At 34.9% G+C, this 25,568-nt stretch overlaps 1 protein-coding gene across 15 annotated transcripts in view; it reads right to left on the bottom strand.

Moving 5' to 3' along the window:
• SLC38A9 (solute carrier family 38 member 9) overlaps positions 1 to 25,568 on the bottom strand; it is a 97,979-nt gene that overhangs the window by 45,505 nt on the left and 26,906 nt on the right. For 8 of the 15 annotated variants that reach the window (XR_011562424.1, XM_070774668.1, XM_019982998.2 and 5 more), the window contains 7 exons: positions 15,710 to 15,842; positions 12,161 to 12,282; positions 11,963 to 12,026; positions 11,639 to 11,732; positions 9,667 to 9,837; positions 4,788 to 4,847; positions 1,678 to 1,872 (listed from right to left, as the gene is read on the bottom strand). Coding sequence is in view for 14 of the 15 variants with exons in the window: in XM_070774668.1 (XP_070630769.1) it covers positions 1,678 to 1,872; positions 4,788 to 4,847; positions 9,667 to 9,837; positions 11,639 to 11,732; positions 11,963 to 12,026; positions 12,161 to 12,282; positions 15,710 to 15,842 (839 nt within the window). In the remaining variant the exon portion in view is untranslated. Of the gene's footprint in view, positions 1 to 1,677; positions 1,873 to 4,787; positions 4,848 to 9,666; positions 9,838 to 11,638; positions 11,733 to 11,962; positions 12,027 to 12,160; positions 12,283 to 15,709; positions 15,971 to 17,564; positions 17,745 to 25,568 lie in introns of all 15 variants that reach the window. The other 7 variants (XM_070774673.1, XM_070774671.1, XM_019983000.2 and 4 more) reach the window with 4 other exon arrangements.

Raw genomic sequence — 25,568 nt, 5'->3', positions numbered from 1 at the left:
ATAGGCAAAACACTCTCCAACATAAATCACAGCAGGATCCTCTATGACCCACCTCCCAGAATATTGGAAATGAAAGCAAAAATAAACAAATGGGACCTAATTAAAATTAAAAGCTTCTGCACAACAAAGGAAACTATAAGCAAGGTGAAAAGACAGCCTTCAGAATGGGAGAAAATAATAGCAAATGAAGCAACTGACAAAGAATTAATCTCCAAAATATACAAGCAACTCCTGCAGCTCAATTCCAGAAAAATAAATGACCCAATCAAAAAATGGGCCAAAGAACTAAACAGACATTTCTCCACAGAAGACATACAGATGGCTAACAAACACATGAAAAGATGCTCAACATCACTCATTATCAGAGAAATCAAAACCACAGTGAGGTACCATTTCACGCCAGTCAAAATGGCTGCAATCCAAAAGCCTACAAGCAATAAATGCTGGAGAGGGTGTGGAGAAAAGGGAAACCTCTTACACTGTTGGTGGAAATGCAAACTAGTATAGCCACTATGGAGAACAGTGTGGAGATGCCTTAAAAAACTGGAAATAGAACTGCCATATGACCCAGCAATCCCACTGCTAGGCATACACACTGAGGAAACCAGAATTGAAAGAGACACGTGTACCCCAATGTTCATCGCAGCACTGTTTATAATAGCCGGGACATGGAAGCAACCTAGATGTCCATCAGCAGACAAATGGATAAGAAAGCTGTGGTACATATATACAATGGAGTATTACTCAGCCATTAAAAAGAATACATTTGAATCAGTTCTAATGAGGTGGATGAAACTGGAGCCTATTATACAGAGTGAAGTAAGCTAGAAAGAAAACACCAATGCAGTATACTAACACATACATATGGAATTTAGAAAGATGGTAACGATAACCCTGTATACGAGACAGCAAAAGAGACACTGATGTATAGAACAGTCTTTTGGACTCTGTGGGAGAGGGCGAGGGTGGGATGATTTGGGAGAATGGCATTGAAACATGCATAATATCATATGTGAAATGAATTGCCAGTCCAGGTTCAATGCATGATGCTGGATGCTTGGGGCTGGTGCACTTGCATGACCCAGGGATGGGGAGGGAGGTCGGGGGCGGGGGGGCAGTTCAGGATGGGGAACACCTGTACACCCATGGCAGATTCATGTTGATGTATGGCAAAACCAATACAATATTGTAAAGTAATTAGCCTCCAATTAAAATAAATAAATTTATATTAAAAAAAAGTGATAATTCTGTGTTTATACTCTTAAATAGAATCTGTACGGAAAAAATATTCCATAATCTCCCTTAGTAAGTTCTAACATTTCCAAACTTTAGAATTGAGAATTCCTATCATATTCACTTTGGATCTCTCCTGCCTAAATCTTTAAGTCTACTGCCACTAGTTGTAGAGGAAATGAGGAATAGTTGTTCAGTAAGGACAGAATGGAAATCCCAGTAACTCATCTTTAAAAGGGACTTGGGCTTGAGATGGCCATCTCTATTTTTCTCTGTGCCAAACTTCATCAAGAAAAGCAAAAACTAGGGCAATATATGTGTGAACAAATTAAATACAGAAGAACAGGCCTGGAAGTTAACTATTTTGCTGGTCAGACCATATTCCCACAGAATTCAGCATGTATTCTACTATACAGAGGCTCTATAACACAGTCCTTGGCTTACCTAGGATGTTAAATTTTGAAAAAAATGAAGGAGATTTGAAATTAAGCAGTGGCAGAAGGAGCCCTATGAGGTAAAAGGGCACTGTCTTGGACTTATTCCACCACTTTTCAAACTGCTGGAGTTCCGAGTTACTAGCATAGAAAATCACAGAGCTGTTGTCAGGATGGCCACCGCTCCTGGCACTTGGACAAATCACTGCAACAAGGAAGTAACAGATCAGAGGAGGCAACAAAAAACAATGAGACTTATACTTGCTCTACCAACCTTAAGTTTTACCATGTATTAAGTTTCTCCTTTTTGGGAAAAAAAATAGAGGGTTATGTTTAGATATATGTGGAGTATTTTCAAATTTTTAAATTATTTATTTAAAAACTTTGAAGTATAGTTGATTTATAATGTTGTGTTAGTTTCAGGTATATAACATAGTGATTCAGATATTATTTTTCAGATTCTTTTCCACTATAGGTTATTACAAGATATTGAATATACTTTTCTGTGCTATATAGTAGGTCCTTGTGGTTTATCTATTTTATATGTAGTTATAATCAGAAAACTTTTACCTATAAATAATTAAAGGTAGAATGTTAGAAAATTTTGAGGTATAGCCTTGATTTCTACTTTCTACTGGAAACTATACAATTATTCTACCAGCTATCCTTCTGTCCCACTGCCAGAGAGAAACTATCAGGTTGGATGATATTTGATCTTATTATTACAATCAATCATATAAGACACATCATTCAAGGTAATTGTTCGTTTTGCTAATAACCCACACAAAGTCCAGAGAACAGGTTTCTTCTAACATTAAGCAAAATTGATGGGTTTGGAATAAAAAGCGGACACCATTGAAACATTGCCATGGTACTGCCAAAATCTAATAATTGCCTACAGCTTAAGAATCTTGAATCCCAGCAATCCAGAATAATTGTCCTGGATGTTTCTCAGGCCTTAGAGCAGCTGAAAGCCCAGATGATATCCAGAGAACTGGGAAGTGAATAAAATGTATTTTTCCTAACACTGATCTACAAGTGGCAGTGTCTTCTGTTTGCAGAGAGAATACAAATCATTCTCACTGTGCTTCTAAGTTCATAATAGTACTTTTGCTAATAATCAGCTCTTTGTAAAGAATGTTTAATGCTGTAAAAAAGTGCTGAGCAACAATTTTATTCTCTATCTGTTATATGGCATGCCACAAAGCCAAACAGTTTTCTTAGTCAGCACTTTTAACCTGTATTTTTTTCCTTCTATGCTCTGGACAAAAGTAAATTAACTTGAATTTTTCCTGTGCTAATTAACTAGAGTGGTAAAGAACACAGGTTATGGAAGTAAACTGATTGAATAAAGAATCTTCACTGTCACTCTACACACAAGTCACTAAATTCTCTGTGCCTTGGGAAGCCCAAGAATACTGGAATGGGTAGCCTATCCCTTTTCTGGGGGACTGTCCCAATTCAGGAATCGAACCAGGGTCTCCTGCACTGCAAGCATATTCTATATCAGCTGAGCTAGCTACCAGGGAAGCCCTCTAGAAAATGAAGAGAACAGTACTACCTTATGAAGTTGCTGTAAAACATTTAGAACAATGCTTGCATACAGTAAGTATCCAATAAATGTCTGCTGTAATTTCTAATGTTTACTGAAATGGATTGCTTGATGCTCTGTTCAATACTTTGTTTAAAATAAACCAAAGAATCAAGAAGTGCTACTATCAACTTAAGATATCACTATGCAAAGTAAACTGACTTTGCTGATAATGCTCTCCAAATTTTTAGTGTAATTCTAATATTCATGAACTCAACAATGAACTGACTCTCTACTCAAGAAATCCTACTAGATAGTAATATACTAGTTTCATCAATTGATATCAGAGTAGCTACAGTAAATGAATTTCAGTTTTAAAACCGGTATGTTTCTTGGGCTTTTGAAAATTCTGAGGTAAGGAACAGGGTTCAAGAGGTATGTGTTTGAATTATATGAATACATTTTAGTATAATTAATGAAAAGTATGTGTGTGTGTATGTGCATTCACAGAAATAATGCTGGTACTTCACTCATTTTCTAGCATTAACAAATGACAGATTAATTAATTTAATTAAGGGGTAAAGTAAGACACTGAACAGCAAACATTGGCATGTATACTTCACAAGAGAAACTCTTGTCTGTCCATTATATCCCAGAGCCTAGAACAGTTTCTGACACATAATAGATTTAATAAATATGCATTGAATGAATTGTCCTCTTAGTGATCAATGTGTACCTCCATCAAAATATCAATTCATTATCTCTGAAACCTAAACACATAAAAGCTTTAGGTGATGTTAGTTATGCTGTTACTCAGGTTATATTAACTTTTCTATTCATTTTTCCCATTACTGCTATACTGGATAAACACATGGGCTACAAACATTTATTATTTTTTAATTCTCTTTATTTATTTAATGTATTTATTTGGCTGCACTAGGTCTTAGTTGTAGCACATGGGATCTCAGTTCCCTGCCCAGGGATCAAACCCAGGCCCCCTGCACAGGGAACTTGGAGTCTTAGCCACTGGACCACCAGGGAAGTCCCCAAATGTTTATTTTTAATAAATTAATTAAAATAAACTTTTCTAAGAAATTGATTTTTTTGGGGGGAGGCAAATCTTCAATTTATTTTTCCATATTTCCTAGCCTTAGTTCATTATTAGGAAATTTAGGGCACACATTTATATATCTTAAATATTACTAACTAAAATGATCAATGTTTAAAACTAAATTAACAAACTGAGAACAAAGGTCCTAGATTTCTAAAACAATCAGCAGTGATAGAGGTACTTGAAAATATTTATTGATCATAAGCAAATATGGATACTGTGGATGTGAGCTATAACTGTGAACTGTATAACATGAACTAAATATTGTTTAGCTTACATTAACACAAACTTTTGTGAAGCTGTTTTTTTTTTACCTTACTGGTTATCAACAATTTAATAGTGGCTTAGTTAACCTAAAAATAATGATTTTATGCTGGTCATTTACCTAAAATAAAGTTATAGGTTCTACCTTATATCTTTTTTGAAAAAAGGTGATGAATAAAGAAATAAGGCAAACTTTCAACTCCAAACTACTTACCAGGGTTGCTATCGTTGGTACTCGGTATAGAGTCTGTGTCATTAATGTGATGAATAAAATCTAAAAATTATGAGGAAAGCATAATTTAATACTGAGTGGAAGATGTTAAATCAATCACCCTCTAAATTTTCTTTATCTATAAAAATCTTTTAAGATCTAGTCTGTGGTAGTATTATTTAATACACAGAACAAAGACTACTTCATTATTAACATAACTTCACCTTCTTTTCTCTGCTTTATAGGAATGATGTCATTGGTGTCACAGTCTCATGGTGGAAAATTTTTATGAGTGAAGATTTTAAAAACAAAACAAAACAAAAAAACCACTCAGAAGGCTGAAGTTAAAAGTCCTGGAATAAAGATAATGTGTACAATTTCTTATCCTATACTTACACTGATTTATGGAGGTATAGTTATATCTTATATAGTAAAGTTCTAAAACCTGCAAAAGGTGGAAAGCCACTACTCAAGACACCTGAATTTATCTGAAAAAAATCACTTAAAGTTTTGACAAAATATAGAACAGCTTTTATAAAGTGAAAGCTATATACTAATTATTGATCACAGGTGCCACTAAGTTTTACTAAAAGTAGCAGCAAAATAAAAAGCTAATGCAGATACCTGGACATTCATATCATTCTATAGTAAATGAGAGAATGGGTTAAAAATATGTTTTTTATTTGCCTGAGGGAATTTACTTTATTCTATTTTATGTTAGCCTTTCATAACCTTAGTAAGCATTAAAGAAAGTGATGTAAAACTTAAATAAGATGATTAAAAAAAAAGCTAGATTAGATTTTAAGGTCATAAAGTAAGTTATATTTGTGAATTATTCATCTCCATTATATGCTTCTCAAGATAGAATAAAAGAAGTAATCTATGCTTAGGTTTTTATAATGTCTCCATGGGTTACTAGTGATTCAAGATAGGAAGTTATGGATCTTTACATAATTACATAATTCCTGATGCCAAAGATTTACATAAGGCTAGTAAAAACCCTGACACCAAGTATACTAGGTTGAATAGAATTCTCCCAAATCCATGTCCACCAGGAAACATAAAATGGACCTTATTTGGAAACAGAGTCTGTGCAGACATAATCAAGCTAAGGTTAGGTTATACTGGATTAGGGTACACCCTAAATTCAATGATGGGTGTCTTTAACAAGAACAGGAGATTTTTGGACATAGAGACCCTGGGGGAAGATGGTCATGTGAAGGCAGAGGGTGAAACTGGAGAAATATTACTAAAGTCAAGGAATGCCAAGGACTGGTAGCAGTTGATCATCAGAAACTAGGAAGAAAAAGGAAGGGTTCTTCCCTAAAGGCTTCAGAGGAAGGAGAGGGCCCTACAGACACTTTGATTTCAGACTTCTAGTTTCTAGGACTGTGAGAGAATAAATTTCTCTTATTTTAAGCCAGTTATGGTCATCTGTTGTTATTTCATTGCTAAGGAAGTCAAGAAACACCTGGAGTAACAGGCAAATTTGGCCTTGGAGTACAGAATGAAGCAGGGCAAAGGATAATAGAGTTTTGCCAAGAGAACACACTGGTCATAGCAAACACCCTCTTCCAGTAACACAAGAAGACTCTACACATGGACATCACCACAGATGGCCAATAATGAAATCAGATTATATTCTTTGCAGCCAAACATGGAGAAGCTCTGTACAGTCAGCAAAAACAAGACAGGGAACTAACTGTGGCTCAGATCATGAACTCCTTATTGCCAAATCCAGACTTAAATTGAAGAAAGTAGGGAAAACCACTAGACCATTCAGGTATGACCTAAATCAAATTCCTTACAATTATACAGTGGAAATGAGAAATAGATTTAAGGGACTAGATCTGATAGACAGAGTGCCTGATGAACTATGGAATGAGGTTCGTGACATTGTACAGGAGACAGGGATCAAGACCATCCCAAGAAAAAGAAATGCAAAAAAGCAAAATGGTTAGCTGAGGAGGCCTTACAAATAGCCATGAAAAGAAGAGAAGCAAAAAGCAAAGGAGAAAAGGAAAGATATACTCATTTGAATGCAGAGTTCCAAAGAATAGCAAGGAGTGCTAAGAAAGCCTTCATCAGTGATCAGTGCAAAGAAATAGATTAAAAAAAAAAAAACCACAACACAACAGAATGGGAAAGACTAGAGATCTCTTCAAGAAAATTAGAGATACCAAGGGAACATTTCATGCAAAGATGGGCTCAATAAAGGACAGAAGTGGTATGGACCTAACAAAAGCAGAAGATATTAAGAAGAGGTGGCAAGAATACACAGAAGAACTGCACAAAAAAGATCTTCACGACCCAGATAATCATGATGGTGTGATCACTGACCTAGAGCCAGACATCCTGGAATGTGAAGTCAAGTGGGCCTTAGAAAGCATCACTTCAAACAAAGCTAGTGGAGGTGATGAAATTCCAGTTGAGTTATTTCAAATCCTAACAGATGATGCTGTAAAAGTGCTACACTTAATATGCTAGCAAATTTGGAAACCTCAGCAGTGGCCACAGGACTGGAAAAAGTCAGTTTTCATTCCAATCCCAAAGAAAGGCAATGCCGAAGAAAGCTCAAACTACTGCACAATTGCACTCATTGCATACGCTAGCAAAATAATGCTTAAAATTCTCCAAGCCAGGCTTCAGCAATATGTGAACCGTGAACTTCCAGATGTTCAAGCTGGTTTTAGAAAAGGCAGAGGAACCAGAGATCAAATTGCCAACATCCGATGGATCATCAAAAAAGCAAGAGAGTTCCAGAAAAATATCTATTTCTGCTTTATTGACTATGCCAAAACCTTTGACAGTGTGGATCATAATAAACTGTGGAAAATTCTTCAAGAGATAGAATACCAGACCACCTGCCCTGCCTCTTGAGAAATCTGTATGCAGGTCAGGAAGCAACAGTTCGAACTGGACATGGAACAACAGACTGGTTCCAAATAGGAAAAGGAATACGTCAAGGCTGTATATTGTCACCCTGCTTGTTTAACTTATATGCAGAGTACATCATGAGAAACGCTGGGCTGGATGAAACACAAGCTGGAATCAAGATTGCCAGGAGAAACAGCAGTAACCTCAGATATGCAGATGACACCACCCTTATGGCAGAAAGTAAAGAAGAACTAGAGTCTCTTGATGAAAGGGAAAGAGGACAGTGAAAAAGTTGGCTTAAAGCTCAACATTCAGAAAACTAAGATCATGGCATCCGGTCCCAGCACTTCATGGCAAATAGATGGGGAAACAGTGGAAACAGTGGCTGATTTTATTTTGGGGGGCTCCAAAATCACTGCAGATGGTGCTTGCAGCCATGAAATTAAAAGATGCTTACTCCTTGGAAGGAAAGCCATGATCAACCTAGACAGCATATTAAAAAGCGGAGACATTATTTTGCCAACAAAGGTCCATCTAGTCAAGACCATGGTTTTTCCAGTAGTCATGTATGGATGTGAAAGTTGGACTATAAAGAAAGCTGAGTGCTGAAGAATTGATGCTTTTGAACTGTGGTATTGGAGAAGACTCTTGAGAGTCTCTCGGACTGCAAGGAGATCAAACCAGTCCATCCTAAAGGAGATTAGTCCTGAGTGTTCACTGGAAGGACTGATGTTGAAGCTGAAACTCTAATACTTTGGCCACCTGAGGCCAAGAAAAGATCCTGATGCTGGGAAAGATTGAAGGCAGGAGGAGAAGGGGACGACAGAGGATGAGATAGTTGGATGGCATCACTGACTCAATGGACATGAGTTTGAGTAAACTCTGGGACTTGGTGACGGACGGGAGGCTTAGTGTGCTGTGGTCCATGGGGTTGCAAAGAGTCGGACACGACTGAGTGACTGAACTGAAGTCATGTGTGCCTCTTTTGCAACATAATGGACTGTAGGCCACCAGCTTTCACTGTCCATGGTCATTGTCCAAGCAAAAGTACTGGAGGGGTTGCCATGCCCTACTCCAGGGTATTTTCCTGACCCAAGGATCAAACCCACATCTCTTATGTCTCCTGCATTGGCAGATAGGTTCTTTACCAGTGTCACCTGGGAAATCCTATATATGTTTGAATGTATATACTAAATATAGATGTATGCATATATATATGAATCATTCAAAAAATAATAACTAGATAGGAAGAAGTTTTCATATTCATGAATGACACAACTATCTAAATAGAAAATCCAAAGTGAATTTACAAAATTATAAGCAATAAGAATTCAACACATTTGTAAGATTCAAGATAAATATTAAAAAATGAACTAGGTTCTCTTATAATGGCAACAAATAACCTGAATTTTTTATAATTAAAAAATACACCACTACTTTCTGGGAAGATGGAAATGTTTCATGAAGGAGGTGTGAGTGACATGGATGTATCCATTTGTCAAAATTATATGGCCAAGATGTGTATATTTTAATTAATGCAAATTCCATATAAAAAAGAGAATAGTATTTATTATGATATAATAATAATATTATATATACTATTATATATAATAACTATATTAGTTGAGGTGGAGAGTGAGTATAGGTTGAGATCATGTTTTCTAAACGGATACCATTACTTAAGCAGGAAAAAAATTCATTCTTAGGCGATGCAAACAATGCTTAAAACATCTTTTGGAACTTAGAAATATTTTACGTTAATTAGAGAATTTGAAGGAATATATTCACCCAAAAATAAGGTTTTGGGAATTAACATACATTTTATATTTGTGATCAACATAGAAACCATAGAAAACAAACTGAATCAAGTATATCTCCTAGAATCATAAATATTACTTTTTACTTCATTAATTCCAAGTCCAGAATTTAAGACTGAAACCAAAACATTATAGTAGTTATTATATTTGAAAATAATTATGCTAAAGCATATGATATGGATACTTACTAAAAATAAATTTTCCAGTATTAAAAAGAAAATTAGACATAAGCACCCAATACACTATCATTGCTCCAATGAGAGATACCAAGGAGAAAAGGAGACTTGACCACTGCCCAAAGGAGCCAAAATAATATCTGCAGACATCTGGATATTCCCAGGTAGTGGTATCCACTGATGCTAGATAAAATATAAAAGGGGAAAATATAATTAGATGTCAATTATATATTCCATATTCATAATTTGTGTTCTCTAAACTGATTCAAAATGTTTAGCAAAAGATTATGGGTGGGTATTTCACCACCAGGCATTAGACCATCTTATGAAATAACAGTAATTAAAACATTAGATACGGCAGATTATCACAACATTGTAAATCAACTATATGTCAATAAAAAAACAAAAACAAAACAAAAAATTATAGAACAAACATAGAAGAAGAAGTTAGGCCAATGAAATAGTACAGATAATCTGAGAAGTGGTGGTGGCAGTGGTTTAGTCCCTAAGTTTTGTCTGACTCCTGCGACCCCTTGGACAGAGCAGCCTGGCAGGCTACAGTCTATGGGATTCTCCAGCCAAGAACACTGGAGTGGGTTGCCATTTCCTTCTCCAGGGGATCTTCCCAACCCAGGAACTGAACCCAGATCTCCTGCATTGTAGGTAGATTCTGAGAAGTAGATTAAGGTAACTAATAATAGCAAGTGATAAACCAAGGCTAGAAAATAATCAATATGGGATAGAAGACAATATCCAATATTTGGCATACTTAATAATGGAGAAACGTTTTCTTGAGTCATAATTTACATAACATGCCAATTAAAATTTCAGACAATGAGGGAAGTGGGAAAGGTAATAGAGGAGTGAAGGATTAAGAGGAATGAACTATTATGTATAAAATAAGCTACAAGGATCTACTGTATAACATGAGGAATATGGAAAATATTTTATAATAACTATAAATGGAATATAATCTTTAAAAATTGTGAATCACTGTATTGTACACCTGTAACATTTAATATTATACATTGACTATACTTCAATTAAAAATTTCAGAAAATTAAGTTAAAGAATTTAAAAAATAACTGAAAATTTAGATGACAATATAAAAATAGAAACTGAAAGATTGTTCTTTTCTATCAACTGAAGAAATAGAAACTACAATGGAAAAGATAGCCAGATATAAACAAACTAATATGATACAAAAGCCATTTCAAATATGAATACGAGAGAAACTGACAAGACACAATAAAGGGTTAACTGCCTACTTCATATAAAGAATTTAGGAGATCTATAAGAGCACCAAGGGGCTTGTGGATAAATGGGAAAGGGATATGATGAAATAATACAATTAAGAAAAACATACCACTGCTTGGTAGAGACAAAAAAACTGGAGGCAGAGCCTGGTTTGTTGATTCTCATTTGCTGAGACTGACTGAAATAATATACATCTATTTAGGTCCTAAACTACTTTAAAACAATCTAAAAAGTTATATCCCTGATCTAGAATTTATAGAAATGAGTGGACATGCTGGTACAACTTTGAGAATTGATTATAAAGGACACATTGCTCACATTTTCATATTTACAATTTTCACTTTTAGGAGATGCCAATATCTAGATCTTTTGGTAGGGATAGGTCAAAATGAGTCACAATTAACTGATAAGAATCATAAAATTCTCAATTTAGTTCTGGCAAAGATCTTATTTTTAAAATATGACTTTTTAAATTATTCTTCTGAGGAAATTAGCACCAAAGTAAATGAATTCTGCAAAGTACTAGCCTCTCAGAATTTCAAAGAAAGCCACTAAATTTATTACCATATCAGTTCTGCCAAATGCTATGAATTATGAGAAATAAACCTTTAGGCAGAAAATAGTTAACACACTTGTGAAATGTGTGTTATCACACATCAGTGATCCACCTCAACATCAATTCTTATTAATATCCACATCATTTATTTTTACAATGGTAAATTCTTACATATCATAGATCTTGATTTCACTACTCTGTAGCAGCAATAAAGTGTTAGAAGGCCCATCAGCATGATGACACACATTCCAGTAGTAAACCCAGCCTGTTTAAAAAAATAAAAATATAGAACAACATGTATCATGTCAGAATAAATTAATATGCAACCATATTAAGTTACTCTAAACAATTATCATAAATATCTGATAGCTAATATAAAACTAAATATAATAATCTATTTCTTTAATAATTTTATGTAGACTTATGAAAACTTGTAAAACTCACAATACAAAGAGAAAAAAATTCTAATACAAAGTGTGCTGAAAATTATATTACCTGTTTTATGCCCCAAGGAATACTTAGTATAGATGTTCCCAGCATGGTATTCCAAATCATAAAACTGAAAGCAGAGTAATAGTAGTAAAACATAAAGTTTGACTCTTCAAATATTTTAATTAAGACAAAAATTAAAATAATCAGTAATTTTTATTTACACATAATTTAAGTTATGCTCCAAAAAGTATTTTAACTCACATGGTTACTAAACTGGTGTTTTTACCATATCCTTCAGTGTAACATTGAAGTTTATAAGCAGAACCCAGTGGGCTATATACGTAGCACTCTTCTGGAGCTGGAACTACATGATCTGGGGCAATCTGGTTAAAAAAAAAGTAAAGAAATGTTAGAACCAGTAAATGTTCAACACAGGATATTTTCTATACAATAAAGTACCTGACTATAGACACACTTCCAACTATCAGGAACAAATAAACAGTGTGTACCCCTGATTAAAACATAAAAATCACTTTTTAAATATAGTAAGATCTAAAGGAGTAAGAGTTTAAATACTATAAATAATAAACGGTTCATCTCAAATGAGAATGAATTCTTAGAATATGCAATGGTCAAAGTATTTTTCTCTTTACTTTTACGAGACAGGAGGAAGAAGAGCCACAAAGACTGAAATTAAGTAATTCTATGTGGAAAGTACTGGGCTTTAAGTGAGGAGAATTTTAAGAATCAAGTGGGCATCAAATTCCTATGTGAATGTGGTTTTAGAGAAGAGGCAGGCTGGGAACTCAAACTATAAGAAATTGAGGAGTCAAAAGAAGGGTAAGAAAAGAATAAAAAATATAGACTATTCTTTTAAATGCTTTGGTAGTAGAAGAAAAAGGTAAGCTAAAGAGGCTTAAAGTAAAGGCAAGACAAAGATTCTTAAAGACAGGAGATGTAAACAGTAGGGATGGAACCAATAGAGAGAGGTTGAAGACACACAGGAAAAGAATGATTAAATATGTATATATTTCTCATACACATAGCTCCCACTTGACCCCGACACATTTCTTTCTACCTCCCTATTCTGGGAGTTAAAAGAAATATGGTTTCCTGATGGAATTCTGACCATCTCACTGAGAATTGTCCTTTGAGAATATGTAGTCCTTACATATAATATTAAAGACATAAGAACTGACTGGTATAAAGCAAGAATCTTTTGTATCAGTACTTACTACATAAATCTACAACTTTGTGCTAGGTACAATGCTAGGTTTAGTGTTCAAGAAAAAATAATATATGGCTCCTAACTTCAAGAAGTTTAAATTTCAGTTAGAAAACATATAAAACAATTATATAAGGCTATAAGAATAAAAATTAAGTGTTCAATTCTGGAACACAGAAATGACAATAATAATAACAACAATAATGGGGACTGGAATAGTTGGGAAAGACCTCAAGGAAGTGACAGAATATTAGGCTTCAGTAGGTAGACAGGATACGAACTGATGCAAAAAGAAAGAATATCAAATCCTTCTCTTTTTATGCATACAATTTTTGGTGCCTTGTGGGGAAAGAATGTCTTGAATGCCATGCCTGTGGCTTTGTAAACAATTATTTCTTAGAGCTACAAAAGCATATATAGAAATAGGTCTGCCGCCTTCTCTTTACCCTCAGTCCTCTAGGGTCTGAGCTCTGCTGTATTCTACTATGGAGTAAAATAAAAAGGGACAGGACCATGTCTGCATCAGGCAGGAGATAAACTATGATATCTACCAGAGCAAGTTCAGAAAAAGTGAAAATCTAAAGCTATCAGGGATAGGATTAAAAAGCTAGAGGATAAGAAATTATTAGGAGATATAGAAAAACTGGGAGATTGGATCCCACACTCTGTCGGTGGGTCTAGGACAGTGCTTTTCAAACTTGAATATTTTTGTGATTCACACAGAAAATTTGTTAAAATACAGATTTTGATTCAGTAGATCTGGACTAAGGGCTGAGAGTCTGCCTTTTTAACATGCTCTCAGTGATGCTGGCCTGTGCAGGCCACACATTTATTAGCAAGCATCTGGGAGATGTTGGAAGTCAAATGATTTACTACCCTTCTCCAATTTAGAATAAAAATATTAAAGTAAGTGGGGAAATTTTCAGAAATAAAAGTTATAACTCTGCAAAGACCTGACACCTGTGGTTTCATATTTCTCTTCCTTTAAAAATCTTTTAAGAAAAATAATTTTGGGATTCTCAGAAAATGAGCATGGATGTATACACACAATCATTAAAATGGTCATATCATATTAATTTTAGGTCACTGTTTATATACTTTGATTAACTAGACTCATCTCACTGTCAGTTAACAAAAGGGATTCAACTTGGTGTACAGTGCTGACAATTTCCAGGCAAACATCATACACTCAGAGTTAGACTGGCTCAGCTGGTATCTCTGAAGTTTGCTTCTGAGAATACAGCCTCTAGGAGGTCTGAACTAGACCTGGAGATACTGGATTACTTCTACTCCCCAGAGGGCTTAGATAATTCTTATATGGCACTAAGACTTTACCATAACTACTGACGTAAAGACCCAGAATAAGAAAAAGTGAAAAAATTGGGGGAAACAAATGATCCCACCCAGAATATTTTGAAAGTCCCTACTTTGACTACGCAAAAAGATATCTTAGGAATTCACAAGGCCTAATATGAGACATCTGTGCTCAAGTGACTAGCTCAGTCCTTGCCCATTGTAAACATCTAGAATGTTGAATTCCCTTCTCCCTTTTTATTATTACCTATAAAAATCATTTTTTTCTCAGAATGTTTCATTCTTCTTTAAACTTTCAAATTTCTGAACATCTCATATGTGGTAATTCTTATAAGCATGAAATTACTTATATAGTTTTGAACCTAAGATAATAATACAGATTTAATAGGAAGATGTAGCCTTCAATCTGATTTTTTACAGTCTCTTCCTATGGGCAGTTTTTACATTTTAAATGATTCAAAAACAAAAGCAGAAAAGAATATGCGACAGTAGGTGGACTGCAAAGCTTAAAATCTTTAATATCTGCTCTTTGACTCTTCCAACCAGTCCATTCTGAAGGAGATCAGCCCTGGGATTTCTTTGGAAGGAATGATGCTAAGGCTGAAACTCCAGTACTTTGGCTACCTCATGCAAAGAGTTGACTCATTGGAAAAGACTCTGATGCTGGGAGGGATTCGGGACAGGAGGAGAAGGGGACGACAGAGGATGAGATGGCTGGATGGCATCACTGACTCGATGGACGTGAGTCTCAGTGAACTCCGGGAGTTGGTGATGGACAGGGAGGCCTGGCGTGCTGCAATTCATGGGGTCGCAAAGAGTCGGACACAACTGAGCGACTGATCTGATCTGATATGATAAATTTCAGTTTCTCATTCCTATAGAAAATTTCTCAAAAATTTTTCCATTATACCTACAAACTTAAAAATTGAATAGACTAAGCACAACTTATTATTTATTTTATTAATCAATGACCTAAACTACTTCAATAGTTCATCCTTCTCAAAGATTTTAGGATTATGGATTAGCAGAATTCAACCTAACAAATCTCTAGGGTGTTGTAAACATAAAGAGATTGTTTCAAATTTCTCTATGCCAGGCTAATAAGAATGAACTAGTCTGAGATGTAAGATGTATTAATTAGTATCTTTGACTTTCCATGATGCCATCCTTGGAATATGGCCAGCAAAAAGTTCAACCACTGGGAGTTGCCCTGACTTATGTTCACTGTTCATTTCAACTTCTTAGACAATTAGCAATGCTTTGCCCCTTACCAGTGCCCTGTCTGCAGGAGCGGTGAGCCGGCTGTAGTAATGAATCCTCTTGTTCATGGCAGAGGCATGGTCGCTAACCCTCTGAATGACATCATTCACACTGACGATGTTTGTGGGCTCTATATAGAAAGGCCTAGAGAAGGGAATATACACTTGACAAAGAACGTTCAGGCAGAAATTCTGGAAGTCAGCCATTGAAGAAAATGACTTCTTGTCCTCCATTAGAAATGGGATGTACCAAGGCAAGGCATTCACTTCTCACTTTTGGTGGGAAAAGAAAATGTCACAAAAGAAGTATTATCCAATGTATAGAATAAAGCTTTTGTTTCATAAAGTTCTTACTTTAAACACACTTTTAAACTTAAGGAATTTAGCAACAGAGGAGACATAACAGAAAAAGCTTCAATCAGTTATCAAAAAGACATATAGCAGCTGTTGGTTTTCAACAATGAAACTTAGGCACAGCTTTGAATATTCTCTGAAAAATGTTTGGCATTGAATCAGAGAGATTACAGACAAAAACATTCCTCTATTAAAGAGTCTCTACTCCTTTATGGGCCAAAATTACTTCCTATGATAAATACAATTCCTATTTCTTGGTTCATATACTAAGGATTAGTGATCTCAACCAACTCCCTTATGAAACTTATCCAAAGTACTATCAAATGGAACATCAAGACACTAGAGATATTTTGTCTCATTCTACTTTTCTTAGATTTCAGTAACATACCATTACATTACTATTTATATGCAATGTTTTCTCCTCATAACTGTGTCCCAATCAACCATAGATTCTGATTTTCAACCATCATGTTCAGTCATTAACCCATTCAGTTCCTTACTGAAACTCTCTCCATTTGCTTTCTTTCCAGCAATAAACTACTTTAAATGGAAAGATCTGCAGGGGTGCATGAAATGACTGTATTCCTCAGATCCCTTGCAGTTACAAATGAATTGTCTCCCAAACTGTATAGAATTTGCTATTTCAGATTGTACATAGATCCAAAATAATAAAGGGGAAAAAAAGCCAAGAGATTTATCACTGGTTCCCTGTAAGTCTTCTACATTTATAGTTCTGAAATAAGCTTAAAATTTCTTAAAGTATGGTAACCATTTTTGGAGACACTGTTAATCTAATCTTGCAGGAAGCACTTGAAAAACCAAGTGACTGGAATTTTAGTTTATGCGATTTTTCCAAATAACTCTGTAATATTAGAGAAGTTAAATTTAGCCTAGTCTCTCTAGTTAGCATACAGTATCTTTGAATCTTTTGTTTATTATTTACTCTCCACCATAGCACCTAAATATGATGGGTACTTTCTAGTTCAATTCAAAAAACATCTAAGAGCATTTCCTAGAGCAAATAAGTAGATATAGAGATCAATATGATATATTATCTATAGTAAGCATATATTTGCTAAATGAAATCAGTGATGTCAATAAATCTCAAGGGGATACATTGAAAACAAGAGTCAGAGGCCAAATAAACTATCCTTACTTATAAATTTGGTAGCCTGAGATAATTACCACTCTTTTGAAGGCATTAGGTGTTCTAAATAATTTACATCTCTACTGTAGCACTCAGTAGTATTAAAAAAAAGCAATATAAAAACATTTATGTCTGGGAGACAGTGAGGGGTCACATTCTACAGGACATTCCCTTCTTGTTTTGTAAGAATGATATCCCACAAAATTAAAAAACAAACTACAGCTTTAAGGCCAACATAAAGCAGAGCTTTAAGCTAATCAATGATAACTAATAGAGACTAATAAGCATGACATTGACAGAAAGAGATGAGAATGTTCTACTCGTAGCTTGTTACTCTGAAAATTCAATGGTATTAATATTTAATACCAAGCACTAAGTTGGCTCGAAGGCCTGTTAAAAAGCAGTCCAGGAAGTGTTCCAATTTCTTGGCTCCTGGCCTCTTACAGAAGTGTTAACTGTACCAGTTTAGTTGGCTTGGGTACTCAGAGAGCAGAATGACTCTGAAAGTTGTTCTTTTTCAACAGTTTTCATCAAGATGCTGAGTGCCTGTTCAAACAAATATTTTGGAATCTTTTCAATGCAGATTCTTTTTAAAAATATACAACTCAGCATATTTTAACTGAATTATTAGAAACATATGCTAAAGCTTCATCTGAGAAAGCAAAAAATATGAATTATATTTCAAAATTGAACTTTTGTTGAATTTGAAAACACTTTTAAAATTGAAACTATACAGAGAATATTCAGAATAAAACATTTTTTGAAACTTTTTCTTTTGAACAGTTTCACATGAATGCTCCCTATCAATGGTACTTCTCATTTGAAATGCAGCTCAACTGTGTCACACTGGAAAGAAATTATAATATTTCATGCACAAGTTATGTTTATCTCACCTTAAAAATATTTATGGTCATGCTACAGAAAAAAAAATGTTTTTAACATTCAGCAAAATTTTTAAAATATTTAAAAATGTGACTCAAAACCCTGTATTTTCATTTAATACACTTATAAACAAAGAAACCTTATTTTTCCTAACACCTTTTCTAGGTTCCACTCCTTAAATTCCTTAAAAATTTTTGGCTTTTAAATCTGTCTCCACCCTTCTACTGACCAGTTACGCTTCTCTGAAATTTACTAACAATTCCATGACTCTTAAGAAGGTTCATTCTCACAATGAAGACTCTTGATTTAAAACTATTTCTTTATTCGCATCTCTATGGAAGATGAAACTCTCAAACACCTACCAAATTGGAACTGTTTGTTAGAAAATGAAAAGAGAATCAAGTATTCACAAAAACCCCATGCAAATAAACATTCAAAATAATGAACCCACTGTACTTGTTTCTACCTGTTTGGTAAAACACTGTGTATGCTGGGCAGCTTTTCAATAAAGAAGACAGAAAAGAAGTTAATCAAGCCATTGTGCCTAGATATTTGCTGCTATAAGAAAAATATTGGTAATTTCTGGCTTATAGACACATTTCTTGCTTCCTCTGATGCCTAAATAACATTCTCTTCCACAAAAACCCTGCCCTATGCTCCAACTTTACTCAATGTCTCCTATTAGGGAAATTAAAATGGAGGAAGTCTTGTTCAGACTTCAGAAGCAGGAGAGCAGGCCTCTGACCCACTTCTGACCTGCCTGGGTACTGCCCGGATTCCATGCCTGCCTGCAAACACAGCAAGTCAGGCGGCACTTTAGATAAGAGAGCAGGTTTCGAAATTCTTGAGCCCCTGGAGGTCTGGCCAACACCCTGGGGTCTAGCAAAATTCTAGAGGTGAAACAAACAGCATTGTAAAAGTTAAAAAAAGTCAGAGCTGCATTTTTGTGTCTGGAATTATAAGTGGGAGCCCTTGAAACTGCAATCTGAAGTCTCACTCGTGGTTGGATGCACTGCCTGGGACCTTTTCCCAATTGGGACTCCAGATTGCTGTTAATGAGGGACTTCCCAGCACTGTTTAAGTCTGGAGGTTGGCTGGCCTAATTTGGTGCTGTCTCTATTTTTTCTATTTCTCTTCTTTTAATGACTGTATGTTGAAATTAAGTCAAATAATCCCCTATTAACTATTGAAATTGTGTGTGATGAGTGGTTTCTTTAACAAATCCTTTGAACCTAAAAGGAAAGTAAAAATTTCGGTAAAACATCTCCAAAGGTTGAGCCTATATAAGCTCTTCTCTTTTTATTAGGGTTAATTACTTTATTGGTTCTCTAGTTTATGAAATATTGTTTAAGTGCCAACAAAGTATTAAGCACTGTGTTAAATATTAAATAATCAACAGGACATAGAGCCTCAAGGATCACAGTCTACTGGAGAAGAGAGGTAAGTGAGCAATTTCAGTTCAGAGAGGAAAAATAGAAAAAGAGAGAAAGTGATTATGAGCAATAATAGGAGCAAAAAGGTTGTGTGATGCTGGGTACGTGCAGAGTACATAGAAGGGGAAACTAAATCATGTCTGGCAGACCACAAGAAAACTATTATTGAAGTGAATCTGAAAAGATACAAAGGAGTTAATCAAGGATGAGGAAAAGAAAAAAAATTGTGCTTTAAAGAATGGAAAAGTATGTAGAAAGAACCCAGAAAGGGAGCAGGATAAATGTTTTAAAACTACAAGTAGTAAGAAGAGAAGTAGTGAGAGACGAGGGAAACCTGGGTTAGTACCTGGAGGACTTCACATGCCAATAGACATAATCCTAAAGGGACAAATTCTCAGTCTTCTTAGTTGATTCCTTCTCAAACCCCCAATCCTTAAATGTCAGGGTAATCCAGAGTTGAATCCATTTTCTCTTCTCTATCTACACTCAGTCTCTTGGTGGACTCATTTAGTCCCATAACTTCAAATATAATGTGCATGCTGATGGCACTCCAACTATTATCTCCAGCCTGAACTCCGATTCACATATCATAACTGCTCTCTGCTACCCCTCTACCACCCCATCTCTAGGATTTGTGTACCACACTAACCCCAGTACCTTCCTCACCATTCCTGACACACTGAAAGCATGCATCTACTTTAGGACCTTTGTTATTACTTTAAACAGAGGCTCTGAAGGCCTTTCTCCTAAATGTTTTCATGGCTTGCTTCTTTACTTCTTTCAAGTCCTTCCTCAAGGTCCCCTTTCTCAATGAGACATTTGGTTATCCTTGTCACCCTACCTAAAATTTCAACCTCTGTTCTCCATCCCTGTCATTTCTTATACCATCTCTGCTTTTCTGCCTTACATTTGCTCTCTAGCATTTATACTATCTAGCATAATATGTACTTTTTATTTACTACTGATTACCTCTAATAAATAAAAGCTTCACGAGAGCAGGGATTTTTGTCAGTTTGGTCACTACTCTATTCCCAGGGCCTAGAACAGTACCTGGCATATCATAGGAGCCCAATAAAATACAGTGAGTAAATACATTTTGAAATCACTTTAGAAATATAGAAGTTGGAAAAAATACTACAAAGATTTCCCATATACACTTCATGCAGGTAAACCCCCAATGATGACGTCTTATATAACCACAGTATGACCATCAAAACCTATATTGCTTTTATAATCAGAAAAAAAGTTAATCAAAAATCATGAATATAACGTTTTTAACTTTTCTTTAGTTTAAAAAAATTTTAAATAAATACCTGGGGGAGAAATGATGGAGGGAATAATCAAAGTATCAAAATCTATAAAAAATGAGAAGCAGCAACCTAAAGGAAAATTAATTTAGTATGGTATCCAAAAACAAATTAAAGACTTTTCAGGATTAGAGAATGATTGTGTCAAGTGCTACTGCTAAGTCAAATGAGATGAGGACTAGTCTATGAAATGACCACTGGTTACCTGCATGTGAGCAGTTTTGGCGGAGTAGTTAGAGCAAAATCCTGAATGAACTGGGTTCAAGAGAAAAGTTTGGTATGGTGAGTACAAATAATCCTTGCAAAGAGTTTTCTGTAAAGAGGAATGAGAGCAATGAAGTGGTAGCTGAAGAGGTAAGTGTAAATACTATAGGAAAATGCTTTAAAAGCATAGAAAATATAAAAATCACCTATAATCCTACAACTGGTTATCATTAATAACACTTTACCAACTTCCATCTCATGGAAAAAATATAATGACACAGCATAATATGTTCATCAGAATGGTAAAATTTAACAATCTCACAATATCAAGTACTAGTAGGAGGCAGAACAATGGAAACTCTACTGGGAATATAAGCTGGTAAAACCCCTGTGGAAAAGAGTCTGGTACTATCTAGTGAAGTTGAATATGAAAGTGAAAGTGAAGTCGCTCAGTCGTGTCCAACTTTCTGCGACCCCGTGGACTGTAGCCCACCAGGCTCCTCCGTCCACGGGATTCTCCAGGCAAGAGTACTGGAGTGGGTTGCCATTTCCTTCTCCAGGGGATCTTCCTGACCCAGGGATTGGACCCAAGTCTCCCGCACTGCAGGCAGATGCTTTAACCTCTGAGCCACCTGGGAAGCTGAAGTTGAATATACATATACACTGCTGCTGCTGCTGCTGCTAAGTCACTTCAGTCATGTCCGACTCTGTGCGACCCCATATATACTATTACCCATCAAATTTACTCCCTGGGATATATCCTAGAAGAGTTCTCGTATATACCAGGAGACACATACAATAATGTCATTCTTTGTAAAAGTCCCACAATGGAAATATCCCAAATGTTCAAAAGTAGAATGAATAAATAAACTGCTGATACTTATAGAATAAAATGCTAGAAACCACTGACAATGAAAGTAGTTATGTACCACTTGGATGAAAACTATAATGCTCAACAAAAGTCACAAAAGAATATACACAGTAGGATCCCATTTACATGAGATGCAAAAACAGGTAAAACTGAATTCAGTATTTAGGGATACATAGACAATAAATAATAAAGAAAAGCAGGAAAATGATCACATAAATGTCATGAGAGTGACTACCTATAGGGAGGCAGAGGGATGTGTTTGGTGAAAGACACACACCTTCAAAATAGCTTCAAAACAGCTGCTGTGCAGCTAATTTCTAGACTTCACTGTTGGTTGGATGGGTGTGGGCTTTATGAATTTTTAAATTGTACATATGTACCATACACTTTTCTGTATACTGTATATAACATATGATTAAAAAGAACTTTAAAAACAGATCTTAAAGTAACATATTCTTTCAAAATTCAGTAATGAGATCAAGAGGGACCCAAAAATTCTTGTGTACCAAACAGAAATTTGCTGGTTATCTTGTGGCAAAATATCTTAAAGATTTGTTAAACTTAAATAAGAATTAGCTACCTTTTTTCTGTAACAAGACAATTGTTCCAATGTTGACCTCTTCTATGATGACTTGTGGCTGTCAAGAGTATGCTACATAGGTACCCAGAAGGTATCCAAAACTAAAATAACTCCCCACATACCTAATCTGTCTCCCTTCAAAGTAAAGATATTGTAACAATGACTGAGAAAGAAGTTGCTTTTTGAAAAGTAATTTATTGCCATTCTGAGTGACATTTGGGATTCTGGTTCCCTGACCAGGGATCCAACCTGTGTACCCTGTATTGAAAGCTTGGAGTTTTAACCCTGGTCTATCAGGGAAGTCCCTGAAAAAGCAGTTGCTTTTTAAAAAACTCACATTATACAGAAAATATTCTGATAATGGATGTTTAAAAATGTTTCCATTGTTACATGATTTTATTGTTGAAAATAATGTCTGTCACCAATAAAACTCAAAACTGCAATTTTATAGGCACGGATTAAAATTTTTCTAATGTTTAAGAACTTCCAAAGAATCTAAATGGTCTTTGAACATATTATTAACCACACAAAAAAATCAAAGTAAAAATTGTAATAATGAAGCAAATGACAACACCAGTATCTAGGTATTAATTTTGTATAATACTAAGTATTAATATCTTCACTAAAAAGTATTCAGAGTATAAAATGGCTAAAAGTCAGTGACATTAAACATTCAATTTATTTCAAACATGAAAATTTACATTTTGCATAAAACAGTATAAAAAACATTATAAAGTTATAATTCCAATGTAAATTATTAGATCTGAGTATATCTAATGATTCTTTCTCCTTTGTATCCTTCTCATCAGAGTACCTTCCAAATGGATATCCCTGAAGTATTTAGCTCCCCTCTAATGTACTTTCAGACCCGTGAGGTAGCTCCTCCATTCTGGCCAAGAAGCTACTGGCTTGCAACAGTTTTGATTTTAATTCCAGTTAACCTGAGAAGGATGATTCTGTTAATTTCTCCCTCCCCTCAGGAAAGAGATTAGCTGTTTTCTGAAGGCTCTCTCTAAACCAGTGTGTTTTTTTAAATTTTTTTCTAAAGGAGAGGAGAGGTGGGAGGATAGACTGGAGAGAGAACCAAGAAAGGTGAACAATGCTACCGGTTGTTTCCAAGTTAACAGTATTAAACCAATAAAAACAGGAGTATTTGGGGCTTTAAAAATATTAATAACAAGGAATACCAGAATACACAAACTAGCACAGCAGTCACTAAATGTGATTGAGTCATATTGAGAAGGATAAAAATTTACCAGGCAAATTTCAACAAAAACTTCCATATATTATTGTAGGATGAGCAGAAATGAATTTCAAATTATCTTGAATTACTATTGTGGCAAGGTGTTAGAAGATTTTCAAAAATAATAAAGCATATTCTATTGTTATTGTTAATATTATAAAGTAAAAATAAAAGTTTTAATGTACTGTTAAGTAAAATTTAAAGTTATTTCTACTGGGATTCCCTGATAGCTCAGTTGGTAAAGAATCTGCCTGCAATGCAGAAGACCTGAGTTCGACCCCTGGGTTGGGAAGATCCCCTGGAGAAGGGAAAGGCTACCCACTCAGTATTCTGGCCTGGAGAATTCCATGGACTGTATATTCATGGAGTCACAAAGAATCAGATACAACTGAGTGACTTTCACTTCTTCAAAGTTAATTCTATCAAGATCATTACATAATTTTTAAATTTCTATTTTTGTGTTTTATAATATACATAATACAGAAGTACACATACAAAAAAATAAAAAATGAAACAAAAAGAAAAAAAAGTACATATACACACATATAAATATATACAGTTCCAATTTTTCAGCTTATTTTTTTTAACTGATAAGGTTGGTATGATAAAAAAGTAAATGCTGATAAATACCTGGCTATGGGTATTTACCTGATAAATACCTGGCTAAGGTTATGGGTTCTTTATTTTAAAATTCTAGGCTGTTACTTAGTCACAAGTAAAAATCTTTCTTAATGACACATGGACAAAGAACTTGACCTGAATATCAATTCTCAGGACTATACAGTTTAATTAAATACAGATGCTGCTAAGAATGAATTTACAAATTCTTTCAGTGCAATTCATGGTTTCAAATTTTGGTTTTTAAAAACCCATAAATTGTTTTAATTCAACTGTGCTGAAATTAAACAATCTCTTCTTTCATGGCTACAAAATGATCAATAACATAAATGTAAGGTTCTTTTTGTTTGTTTTGATTTTAGTATCAGCACTGGAATGAGGCCAAAAGAATTGTATAAATAAACATCAGGAACTTTCAACAAAGTTAAGATGCTAGAAGCACCTGTAAGTATATACAAACATAACAGTTCTTCAGTTTTTCTCTAGGTTGATATAAAACAGTAACACCACCACCACCACCACCCCATCCTATTTTTTACCTAGAAAAAGCAGTTCCAACAGAACACCATGAGTGACATTCTACAAAGTAAGATTGAAGTGAACTCGCTCAGTCGTGTCTGACTTTTTGCAACCCCATGGACTGTAGCCTACCAGGCTTCTCCATTCATGGGATTTTCCAGGCAAGAGTACTGGAGTGAGTTGCCATTTCCTTCTCCAGGGGATCTTCCTGACCCAGGGATCGAACTCAGGTCTCCAGCATTGCAGGCAGACACTTTACCCTCTGAGCCAATGAGGAATGTGAAATTCCCAAGAGGGCACACTCTCCAAGCACATTCTTTCTTTTGCTCATTTTATCAGAATGCTACAGTAAGTCCCAAATTGTCTCAATTTCTTTAACTGCAATAAAGTAAGAGTATTATTAATTTTTGGAAGAAAAGAATGTCTTAATTATAAATTATAACTAAGATATACTTAATTATATACTTAGTTGTAATTATTTATATTAATTATAAATAAGTAATAATATAAATTATAGATATTATAGGCTTCAACCCTCAATGTCACACCCATTATTACTCTCCTTCTTACACAAATCTACCAAAAGAATTTCTGGAAGAGAAATAAAATTTCTAGTTTCAAAGCCTAATTACTCCCCATTAAAAAGACAAAAAGCAGGGGAAAAGAAAATTGCCAGGCCAGAATTTTAACTAAAATTTCCTCAAAAGCTGGAA

This window comes from Bos indicus, chromosome 20 (assembly GCF_029378745.1).
Source record: "Bos indicus isolate NIAB-ARS_2022 breed Sahiwal x Tharparkar chromosome 20, NIAB-ARS_B.indTharparkar_mat_pri_1.0, whole genome shotgun sequence".
Lineage (NCBI taxonomy): Eukaryota > Metazoa > Chordata > Mammalia > Artiodactyla > Bovidae > Bos > Bos indicus.
The sequence above is the reverse complement of the archived record's forward strand: the minus strand, read 5'-3'. Positions and strand labels throughout refer to the sequence as shown.